The following is a 13103-nucleotide window of genomic DNA, read 5'->3' on the forward strand; positions in this document are numbered from 1 at the left end:
ACAAATCGCCGCAGATTAGTGTCACGCAGTAGGGGTTTGGAAAAATTAATCATTGAGCGAATCGTTTGAGAGTCGTTGAGCAAGTAAGGTGCATATTATAAGACAATGAAAGTGTTTTTTGACCTTGCATGCATGTCAACCTGTTGTTCGGGACAGGTTATGAACCTTTCATTACCCATAATAGGGGCACTTTAAAAGCAAATCCCCGCCCCCAACACTACTTTTTGTTGATGTAGAAATAAGACAAAATAGATGAGATCTGATTCTTCTTTTTCCACATGAGAACCCAACAAGTCTGGAGCACGTGCACAAACTGCTAATGCATTACTCCAACACCAAACGTTATTTTGCCTCATTACTTAAATGACCTAATAAAATGTTGCTTTCTAATTGCTAAACAGGCCTCACCAGCTCTTCTCTCCTGCGCTCCAGTAGGTGACGTTGTCTCTCCCATTCCGATGATCCGGCCGTCAGTTTCCGCATTGATCCCTGTCCATACAGTCGGCGCTGGGCTTCTGCTTTCTGCTGGGCCAAATTCCGGCGTTTATCACTCGCTCTGGGTAAAAAAAAAAGCAATAAAATAAAAAGGAAATGCACAGTAATTGCACTCAAAGTAGCCCAAACTCCCAGCCGAAATCCTGACAGACTCCGAGACTCCATACATCACTCGGCTTGACAGCATTCAGCACTTCAAGATTTCATCGCTCATTGGCCCTTCAAATTTGTTGTTGTAAGTGGTCACTCAGGGTCAGTGGGCTCCTGAACCACTGGGGACCCTCTCGTTTTATTGATACGACTTTCACACTTCTGAGTTCTTGTCGCTGAGTTATTGGTTTTGTCCTGCCACTGCTGGGGAAATAACGCAGAAGTCGCTTTGATATGTTACTGGTAAGAACTCAGCTGGATCAGTTGGGACACAGTAAACGTCTGTAGAGACTTCCAAGAAAATCACTGCGACGGAATGGCAGCAATGCATCCTGAAATCTGATCCACTGCTGGATTGAGTTTGTCTGCTGTTGTTTCCTACTCTAGGACCATTGTTGGGCCACTGTGGTATATTTAGTACAAAAGGTGGACCTGGGATTTGAAGGCCAGGTCTATGATAATCAATCACAGGAAACCCTGTGTACTGACATTCAACTACATGCACAGATGAACACAGGCAATTACACAAACTGAAGAAGTATGCACACGCGAACTTACACGACATTCCCACAAAAACACACAATCCTCACATAAACACACCCTTTAGGTTAAATAGTACAATGCAATCATAGAAAACAGTTTGAAAAAATGAATATTACCCTCAATATTTACAGTAATACACTTACTGAAACATAAATTTAAGTGTATTGGGTGATTATACGGCACAGTAATAAACATTAAAAAAATACACAGATCAAAATTATATCCATAAAGCCATATTATGGGTCAGAGTTACTAACAGTTTGCGCCAGCACAAACCTTCTTTTGGCATTAAAAACTACTGTCACTATTTCCTAAATATGTGCTGTAAAAATTAGCGATGAAAAGGTGTGGACACTAATTTTCCCGACTGGCATTATGCATTTGTAGGAGTGTCCCTTTCAGATGCAAAATTTATGGGAGGAGAGTAATTAAATGAATCACGCAACACGATTTACCAAGATTTGTGCTAGTCAAAAAAAGCATGTCTTAACCCAGACGCTAATTTGCACTGCTCTTGGTAGATTGTGTTGGTCATTATGGAAATGATCTGACTGTGTCTGTATTTTAATGTGTGCCTTGTAAGCAGATCAACCGCAGAACTTTCCACTCCCATTGGCGCTTATATGCGATTGCGCTCTAATTTTCATACATTTTTCGTAACAAATCTCTACTTGTTTAGTAAATCTGGCCCTAAATTTCTGAGACTAGTGGGATTTAATCATTTGTTCACCTTGCTATATCTATAACTTTCAACACATCTCACAACAAATTCAATTAACTTGACTTGGAAAGTCACATGATATCTGTGCTAATGACACCACAGAAGAAAGAGACATACTACACTTTAAGTAAAGCACTTTTGTATACTTATCCACCTAGCAAAGTAGTCACACTGCTTAAAGGATGATTTTAAAGGGGTCATCGGAGGCAAAATTCACTTTACAAGTTGTTTGACCATAAACGTGTGTGTTTTTCTCAAATCAGGCTGTTCTGAGATTCCTGTCAGAATGATTTAGTTCTGCGCAGGCCGCTCCCACGATAGTTGATTGACAAGGCCGTTTTACCTTAGACCCGCCCTGAGTGAGCTGAGAGCTGTCCTCCATTGTGTCGACTCCGGTGCAGCAGAAGACTAGAACGTCTCCGATTAAGCAATTGAGACATTTTGTTGTTGTATGTAACAATGAATATAGCAGTCGTCATTTACTCCCAACATCTGAGCCGCTGAAGATGCAGAGGATTAACGTTACTTTCGTTTTTGAAGGGAATGCGACGATCCCAAATCCCCGATCTGCCTATATGCATCTATGTTCGCGCGAATCATTCGTGATCCAGCTTCATCTACATAACAGTGAGTATAAGGGTTTTTTATGAATCTTTGCAAATCCCCTTTCCTAATAATGTGCTAGTTAGCCAGTTTTGTGGCTAAAGTAAACAGTACTGCTAGTCACCCCACGGAAGAGAGGGGCAGCGTCACCAGAGCTCATTAGCATTTAAAGCAACATGGACTAAAATGGCTTGATGAAAACAGAGCTGATTTTGACAGGGTAAAGGTGACAGGTGTTTTTTACACTACCATTGAGAAATTTTAACCAAAGTATGTTATAGACTTTTCATTAAGACCCTAAAGAATCATATCAACTTGTGGAAAATTGGCATTCGATAACCCCTTTAACAATTTTTGACATCTTATTTAACATTAAGCAAAAATATCATTTTGTTTTCCAAAAAAAAGTTGCTAGAACTTCACAATAAAGTCATCAACCAACTCATCCACCAAGAACACTTCTTTAAACACATAAATGCAGCAGTTCCAAAAAAAACAAATCACAAAACAATTGATACCTTGTTCAAAATTAAGAACAGTATTGTGACATTTTGTGGTTGCCAAATCTTGGTCGAATTTGTCCTTAGTTCACAAACCTGTATAAGCTGATTTCATACATCTAATAAAATAAGAATCAGTTGCATTAAAGTCACTATAAAAAATGGCTCAGTTCTGTGAAAAGTTAGATTGGTCTGGTACTATTTGTTTGAAGATGTCACTTGTTTTGATAGTTTGTCACGTAAACCAGTGACCTTTAGATTTTTTTAAGTGTGGTTTAAGTGTCCAAAAATTCTTCTTCCAAATCAAAGAGTAGCAGTAAAACCAAGTGCATGAGGACCCATCAAATAGTTTCAAGTAACTTCTTAGTGGAGATCAAGGAATCAATATTTTCTAAAACACTTAAGACTGTTGGACAGCTGGGAATGGAGAGTGAGATTTCTGATTAACTCTTTCTTTCTCTTTCTAATGGGACTCTGGAGAGAGTATGGCTTCATACCTGATGTTGAGCAGTTTCAGGGTGTTGAGCAAAACCCCCTTCTTCACATCGTAATCAATCTTTTGATCTGTCCCAAAACTCGGGGCACGATTGATCTGTATAGGAAAAAAAGAGAGAGATGTTTTTGTTTTCATATAGTTTTCTTTTTTGATTTCATCAAAAAACTGAAGCAATATTCATCTTTTAAGGAGGACTGGAAGCCACACTTTTACCCATTATTGAAATCTCAGGGCATCAGCTCTCATAAAAACTACATCTGGTTTAGTGTCCCATTAACCACAACTGCCACTGATGTCGAGAACAATATAAAGTGGCTCCAAGTCTTCTGAAACTTTATGACAGCTTTGTGCTAGAAACCAAAATGTACATCATTACTCACTCAGAATTTTACTTCACATGGAACTGCTGAGACCGGATCATTTACACTGTAAAAAAATTGTTTCAAAAAGTTGTTTCAACTTAAAATAATGTGTTACCCCACTGACTTAAAATGTTTAGCTTAGTCAACTTGAAATTGTAAGTTACTCAATGTTAATTTAAGTGACAACTGGAATACTTTAGTTGACTAAACTAAAAATGTGACCGGTGCTGGCAAAATTAGTCGGAATGCACAAATTTTCAAAAATAAGTTATTTTTATTTTCACATTCACCATTAAAATACCTCCAAAATGATATATGACTTGTTGAATCTGATTTTGAGAAAAATCGAGTTAAAGATTCCAAAGCAGAATCACCAAGCAACGTTGCATATTTTCCTCCAATTTGTTTCTTAATAATAATTACTATATTATTAATCACAATATAGCTATTTTTATTTTATCTTTGTTATTAAAAACAAGAACAAAGATGCAAATAAACAGTATTTAATCAAGAGCAGCGAGTGATTCCGTCTTTTCTTTTAATGTAACATTGAGACAGATCTATATTAAGACCTACTGTAATGCATGGATCAAATATAATGTTACACATCAGATTTTCCCCCAACTATTAACTAAACGTTCATGTCAGTCATAACAGATTATGATGTGAATCTCGCCAATACATATTTCGCAATAATGTACTTTATAAGGGAGATCGGGCGCTCACGTCTTATGCACTTATGCTTTGCAAATGTCAGTCAGCACGATCGTCATCAGCATGGGTTTGAAAATCATATTTCACTGGTTTGGACTCGTGTCATCGAGAATTCGATATGAATATTAACAAAGCTGGAATGCTGCGCTTTGCAACAATAGACTTACAACTTGTGGTGAGACGCAGTAGCCGTCGTCCAGAAGTGTGCAGAGAAAAAGGTACTCCCTCTCAGAAAATGTACAAATAAAGATCATTTTAGATGTTTAATTACTATTTGGAGCATTGGGATCGCTAGAAGAGGGCTTAATGAACTAATTTTTGTGAAAACCTCAAATTCGACATTTTTCACTTCTTTTGCCTGTAGCTCAAAATTAGCCCGTGCGACTTCCGACTCATTTCGACAGAACGGGTCACAAATGTTAAGGCAGCGGTTGAACAAATTATTTTAAGTTGAAACAACTTTTTTTTTATTTTACAGTGTAGTCTCAGGAACCTGTTCAGTCTGATTTGTGAATGTATCATTGTGAACCACCCTAAAAAAATTACTGAGAAGGTGAGACTCAAAAGAAAATGTATGGTCACGAATTAGGCAACACTGCTACTTCTCTTATAACCCTATGAACGCACCAAAAAGAGGTAGGGCAGATATCACGATTTTCATTAAATATCGACTTAAATTTTGATCACACAAAACTATTGTATGGTTTAAAGGTTTACTCCACGCCAAAATGAAAATTTTGACATTAATCACTTGTCCATGTCGTTCCAAACCCGTAAAAGCTTTGTTCGTCTTCGGAACACAAATGAAGATATTTTTGATGCATTCTGACAGCTCTCTGACCCTCCCATAGACAGCAATGTAATAAACGCGATCAACGTCCAGAAACGTAGCAAGGAGATCGGTAAAATAATCCATGTGACATCAAGGGTTCAACTGTAATTTTACGAAGCTACGAGAATACTTTTTGTATGCAAAGACGAGAAGACGAACTGTTGAATAAAGTCGTTATTTTTGTATCTTAATTTGTGTTTTCCGAAGACGAACGAAGCTTTTACGGGTTTGGAACGACATGGGGGTAAGTGATTTTCATTTTGGGGTGGAGTAACCCTTCAAGATGACTTGGAATATTGTACACGTTTTATGTCATTGTTTTGTATCATTTTTGAAGTTTGAAAGCTTCATTGTAAATCTTCAAATATTGTTCCCCGGAATCAAGAAACTCACAGGTTTCGAGCAACATGAGGGTGAGTAAATGATGACCTCTATGGAGTGAAGCACTGCATGCTGGTCAAGCGAGACTCAAGTTCAAACAAATGCAACTTTGATCTTGTTCGCTGCTGAACTTTCAAAGCGCAGCCAGTGATTGCCAGACAACTGACATGACATATCAGTGCATAGGTGGTGCCATTAAATCAAAAAATGGAAGCCTGCATGTCTAGATACATTTGAGTCGTGTGACACAACATCAAAGGCATATCATAAAAAAGAAAAGATGAGCTATTAAACCTATAACATCTCACATAATATTTACCTATTTTATCTCACAATTCTGACTTTTTTTCTCTCAAGTGCAAGTTTATATATCATAGTAACGACATTATAACTCCATTTAACTCAACAATTGTGAGTTTGTCAATTCTGAGGTGAAAAAAGGCAAAAGTTTGGGATATAAACTCATGATTATGAGCTGATACCAGAATTGCGAGGAGAAAAAAAGTCCAAATTTTGAAATATAAACTCAACATTTTTTTTTTTATTATTCTATTCCATGGCTTCCATAGACTGCAACTTTAAAACTGTCATTTTCTGAAAACAAAAAAAAACTCATCAGTTTTTACAAACACCGAAATTGGTCTATAAAACTGTAAAATCATGACCATTAAAGCCTGCGTGATTCTTAGCTTGATTGTTACGTGTCAAAAACATCTGTTGTTGTTTTTTAAATATGAAATCTGAATGGAACAAAGACATTAAGTAAGTGTAATCAGCCAGGCAACAAACCAACTAGTCCATTATGCTGAATGATGCTGGTAGACGCTACCACTTGAATGGCACAATCTTTTCTTATCTCGCATGAGGAATCTGTTCAAGTGCGGCCACTCCGTGGATCTCTGACAGCTTACTGGGAAAGAAGTCATCACTAAATGCAAATATATCCTGTGAGCCCTTACATTTGTCATTACCCAGTGTGATGATCAGGCATTTACATTCTAAATGTATCAGGTTCGCTTTGGCCGGAATAGTGGCACGATCTAAACACATGAAAACCATAGCTTTGCATGCTGGTTTACATATTTGTTTGAATTAAATCATTTATAAGCATTCAGAATCATTTGAGCAGTTAATTAGAGATAATTGAGCAATAGTCTTTCCGTGCATTAGTATAATCTGTCACATTCCTGCCAACACAAGCTAATTCATCAGATGCCAGAGTTATTTTCTCTGTGGAAGTGAAAAAAGAACTGCACAGGAAATGAGATCAGCTCCTGATATCTGCACAATCGCTGTGATGTATGGTAATATTCATAACTTGCTCATGCTCAGTGCTGCAGTATTTGTAACCAGCAGCTAACCCAATCTTTTGTTGTTTGTATTGTTGCACGAGGCAAAAGAAAAACACAAATACAAATAAAAAAAAGTGACTGCACTAAAATTTGAATGCAAGGAGTCAATATATCAGGCGCTTTTTAAACCATGTTTTTTAAATGAGTCTCTCATGATCAACTAAGATGCATTTATTTGATCAAAAATACACTAAAAGGGTAATATTGTGAATTATTATTACAATTAAAAGAAAAAAAAGTTTATTCCTGTGATGGCAAAGCTGCATTTACTCCAGTCTTCAGTGCCACATTATAATTCAATAATCATTCTAATATGTTGATTTGTGGAAATGGGGGACACTGCAAATCAAAAGATTAAAAAATTTGAAAAAATACTTTTAATCAGAAAGGACATGTTAAACTGATCAAAAGTGACAGTTTAATGTACAAAAGATAATAAATACTGATTTCTATTTCAAATAAGTTCTTTTGAACTTTCTGTTCATCAAAGAATCATAAAAAAAATGCGTCATGGTTTACACAAAAATATTAAGATGCAAAAACGTTTCGACATTCATAATAATAAGAACCGAATAAGAAATAACAGTACAGATAATAACTGAGAATATTAATACATCAGCACATTAGAACGATTTCTAAAGACTACTGGCTGCTGAAAATCCCCCTTTGCCATCACAGGAATACATTTGATTTTAAAATAATTTTTCAGAAATAAAACAGTTAATTTAAACATAATTTTTACAGCATTTTTGATCAATAAATGCAGCCTTGGTTAGCATAAGAGACTTCTTTCAAAACAATTATAAAATCTTAATGATTCCAATCTTCTGACCCGTTGTGTATGTGATGCCAAAACTAACTGTGCTATTAATAGACCTAAAGCAAGAAAGACTAGAAAATAATATCAAATTTTATACAAGAAGTCAGAGTGTTACAGTGGTTGGAGGCAACTGTAACACTTGAAAAATAAATCCTATTAATCATCTGCATCTCAAACAGAGGAAGGAATAATATTATTGCTTTATTATTTTTCATTATTACTGAATAGATAGGTACTATTATTTTAGCTGTCAGAAATGATATGTTTATAATATAAAATATATTGATTATGCGATACGTCGGCTAGACATAATAATGTTTAGTGCATATTTGATATATTATATAAACTTTCAACCTTTCGTTAACCCCTTTGACAGGACATTCATACAGTAACTTTTTTTTAAAGGAATATATTTGGAATGACATGAGGGTGAGTTTTTGGGAGAACTGTTCCTTTAGCTACCAACTCCATTTATCAGCAGGCAAGTATCCTGGAGGGTTTTCTTCACCTCAGATAATAATACGCTCTTTTGTATTCCACCCATGACAAACAACAGCAAAAGCATTCGCTCGGTCCGATACGGCAAAAATGAGTTTTACATTACAGTGTGTACAGTGTGCTTCAGCGTCAGCACGGACAAACGGTTGGAGAGAGATGACAGCAGACACAGCCGCCCCTCGCTGGGCTCTTAATAGAGCTGCCCCGCTCGGATGTTAATCTCCCTCAGAAAGGTGATCGCTTAGGAGAGGACCGTAAGATAATATTTACATCACAACTGAGCGGTGCAGGGGGTTTGGCGGCTAACGGTGGACTGAATCAATGAATTTACTGTATCAGCCGTAACCTTAGCAGCAGTAGCTGATCCGGCTCACGCTTTCTTAGCCCTCCTAGCTGGGCCACGTCACCCCTCGCTGGGTAGATGCCCCGCAGATGGCCCGTTTCACAAAGCAACAAAGACGCCTCATCACGATCCGCCACGCAGGAGTCCCGAAGATTTAGGATGTCAGCCATGTTTTCGGTCTTTTTCTTCACAATTCAACACCTTTTGACAATAATCGTTCTACCGCAAGTAGATTTTACAAAAGCTCCTCGACGCCATCAAAAGATTTGACTGATTTTTAATTTACACACCTTCTTTGTGCTTTTACTGAGACTCGTGGTGCAAACGTGGTGTCACACTGCAGGGAATCCTGCTGTTTTGAGATTAACGGATCTCTGTAGAGACCCCAGAAAATCTGAATTGTCTTTTAGCACCGGATGATAGTGCAGACTTAAAAGTTGACCAAAAGTCCTATTACAGCACATGCACACATTTCAAATGTACAGCCTTCACGTTTAAGCCAAAAATATTTTGCGAGAAATTTTGGAAATTTTTGTTGGATAAAGTAAACATGAAATATAAAAATTGGTAACACTTTATTTTAAGGACCAGTTCTCACTATTAACTATTAATAAGCAGCAAATTAGGAGTTTATTAAGGCAAAAAACATAGTCAATAGTTAGTAAATAGTGAGAATTAGATCTTAAAATAAAGTGTCCAAAAAGTTAAACGTATAGCTAGTTGCCAATGCAACATTCCTCATTTGTGTTTAAAATAACTAAATAAACCAAGACTAAAAAAATGATTCAAAAACTATATAGACCAAAAATGTGACCCTGGACCACAAAACCAGTCTTATGTAGCACAAATTGCCAAAAATACACTGTATGGGTCAAAATTATCGATTTTTCTTTTATGCCAAAAATCCTTAGGATATTAAGTAAAGATCATGTTCCATGAAGATATTTTGTAAATGTCCTACCATAAATATATCAAAACGTAATAAGTAATATGCATTGCTAAGAACTTTATTTGGACAACTTTAAAGGCGATTTTCTCAATATTTCGATTTTTTTTGCACCCTCAGATTCCATATTTTCAAATAGTACCAAATATTGTGTTGTCCTCACAAACCATACATTAATGGAAAGCTTATGTATTCAGCTTTCAGGTGATGAATCAATTTCAATAAATTTACCCTTATGACTGGTTTTGTGGTCCAGGGTCACAAATAACACTAATAAAAAAAATAAATTAAGTCAAATTAAAATGAGAATAAGCAAAAACTCTAATAATATTTAATGATACCAAAATAACACTAGGCTGAACGATCTACCACGGTCTGTCTCTCATTGTTTCCTGAACACTCTCTCCATCTGCTATTGGTCAGCCAAACAGCCAAGACGCTGCATAAGCCAACACTGCTGTGTTTAAACTTTTAGGAGAAATAGCACATTTGCAGTTGTCTCTTTAACATACAAAAAAAAATTCATGCATCTTTAAAACCCAATACATATTTTCTCAAGTGTCATAGGTTTTTCAATTACACTCAGAGAGGTTATGAAAAAAAAAAAGTTAAGTTTGCACATAAAACGAAATGCTATACTGATTTTTGGTCATGGTTAATCAACTTAAATCAATACACTTAATTTCACTCAGTTTTTGCGAAAACAACTCATGCAATTTAGTAACCTCAAGTAACCTCAACGTTTTGGTGTATTCATGGCCTGACAGTAATCCAAGAAACCTCAGCGAGGGGATTATGATTCCAGTGTGTAATCATTCCAGTGAATATTATGCATTTGAATTACGTTTACTTAGATTTTAATTATTTGCCTTTATGTTGTAATTTATGAAAAAATGTAACACATTTATGTACATTTATGAGCATTTGTGTGCTTTACATGTTCAGGTCTGATAAAAAAACAAAACCAAACAAAAAACTCTGGGATAGAAACATAAAAATGAGAACTGTTTTAAATAATCTACGTGTTATTTGAAATGATGCAAAGTGCACGATGTATTACTATGCAGCAGTACTAAACACGCCATCCCATGCATACGAGATAAACAACAACATCAGGATAAACAAAACAACACTTTCTCGATTCCTCAGCGCGCTTTACACGCAGGAATACTGATCTGGGTTCTCCTAATGAAGCAGCTGCGGAGAGAAGTGTGGATCGCATTTCACATCCTTATCAATCACTGTTTTTTCTTTTGTCACATTTGGAGAGGCTGCTTCCAGCGGCGAAACCCAATCAGTGTTTCTGTGCGTGTTCAGGGCCAGCCGCTGACCTGACCCCCTATCAGAGATTCCCAAACACACACAGACTGTCATACTTCTTAAAATAAACACCTAGGTGATGGAGAGAGTTATTTTAGAGCACGAAACAGGCCTTTACTTCGGTTTTTCTGTGAGACTGCATTAAAAATGCTAAGTAATTTAGTTTGTTCAGATATAGACAGATGAATGGATCACTGTAATATTTTTTTAATAAACCTGAAAAGAGCAGGACTACAGAGCAACACTGCCACCTAGAGTTTCCACTCGCTGAACCACAGCTTTTATGACTTAATTAAGAGCATAACAAATCAAATAGAGAAGTGTGACGACTAATGCACGCTTGGAAAATAATTTAGCCCAACAGCGAATGTGTTAGATATATATGGGTACATATATATCATGATGCATGTGTTGCATAATTTTTTGTCATCCTGCGAGGAATCTTAAGGAAGTTGGCAGTTTTAAAATTCAGTTTCATGCATGAATTTCTAATGGTTAAAAAAAAAAGCATTTGGTAGAATTTAAAAAATATATTTTTAAGTCCTTTTAAAGTTCTTCCATTTTTTATGTTCTTCAAAAACATTAAGTATCTTCATTATCTGTTGTCATAAACTTTAAAATGGCCTGAACAACAAATATAAATTAAAAAGATGGTTAACCCTAAAATAACAGATCCTGTTGTTGCTCTTTTTATTATAAACAGAACACAAAATAGAAAAATGTTTCTCACACAAAACTATCACATGATTTCACAAAACACCAAACTGTCCTTGTATGACAACAGCAGCAGTGTAACAATTATTAAAAAAAAATAATAATACTATTTTACTTGAAAAAGTTTGGAATGACGAAAGACGAGTAAATAATCAATGAAAAAAAATGTATTCCTCATGACTTCTTGATTCTTGGAAGTTCTAATTCAGAGAAAAAGAAAAAGAATTAGATAAGACTAACGTGCTTTCGACCATCTTGGGTGTGCAGACGAGCTCGTAAAGCTCTACTTGACCTGCGTCTGACAAGCACTTCCTGTGCATGGATGCTTGCTGCTTCTCTAATGATTGTCAGAAAGCCAACTGCGTCAAGGACACAACCTTCACGAGAGCTAAACACAAAATCAAGTCAATTTGTTTTATTTTTTTTTCTCTACCTTGACGTTATTGCAGGTACAGTCTCCACAATAACACTGAACCCACACAGAATCAGAGACAGAACAGAAGATTGCTTAAGATCACTGCTAGGGCATTTCTGTGAGCGAAAATGGAACTGAAATACAGTGTATGTGAGTGGGGGACAGTAGATATACTTTGTGTTTATGTACGTTTGTCCACTGAAATGAGCTAAATCTGAAAAGACCACCATCTGGACACTTCTTTAAAAAAATATTCATACATAAAACATCACTTTCTTTATCCTCAAAATGCAAAAGTTTTCTTTTAGGGGTACAGTCAGTTAAAATATTTTTTTATATTTTTTCACCATTCCATTGCTATATGAATAATATTAATAATCAATATTTATCTTTGTTTACCCTGCATCTTATATGGATTTTTTTTTTTTTTTGCGCTTTCAAATCAAATGTCTAGTTTATTTGTATAGCACTTTACACAATACACAATGCTTCAAAACAACTTTACAAAATATAATGTTAATATTTATAACGTCTTACTATATTCATGTCGCATTTAGCAGATCACAGCTTGGTGATAATATAGTTTACATCTTGCAACAAAACAAGTTATGCTTGATATAGAAGTATGCTATATAGCACAGTATGTACTGTACTAATACTATACACTGTATATATAATATATATCCAACTTTATATAGAGAGCTTTGCAAAATATAGCTTGTAGATCACACAGCTGAACTTTTCTATACCGTATATATTGCTTCACGTGAGTATATTCGATGTAAATTTGAATGTACTATATTCAACTTTTAATATATCTCTGGGTGATAATAGTTAAAAAAATTCAACGATTAAGTTGAGCAATTTGGTTGAGATTTGCTATAAATACATACAGTGT

At 35.8% G+C, this 13103-nt stretch overlaps 1 protein-coding gene across 2 annotated transcripts in view; it reads right to left on the bottom strand.

Moving 5' to 3' along the window:
• The window catches only part of LOC306854835 (tubulin polyglutamylase TTLL7-like), a 99520-nt gene that overhangs the window by 41149 nt on the left and 45268 nt on the right, over nucleotides 1-13103 (bottom strand). For both annotated transcript variants that reach the window (XM_079393082.1, XM_079393081.1), the window contains exons 10-11: nucleotides 3510-3604; nucleotides 409-556 (exon numbers count right to left, since the gene is read on the bottom strand). In XM_079393082.1, the coding sequence (XP_079249208.1) occupies nucleotides 409-556; nucleotides 3510-3604 (243 nt within the window). The remainder of the gene's footprint in view (nucleotides 1-408; nucleotides 557-3509; nucleotides 3605-13103) is intronic.

This window comes from Barbus barbus, assembly GCF_936440315.1.
Source record: "Barbus barbus genome assembly, chromosome: 35".
Classification (NCBI taxonomy): Eukaryota; Metazoa; Chordata; class Actinopteri; order Cypriniformes; family Cyprinidae; genus Barbus; species Barbus barbus.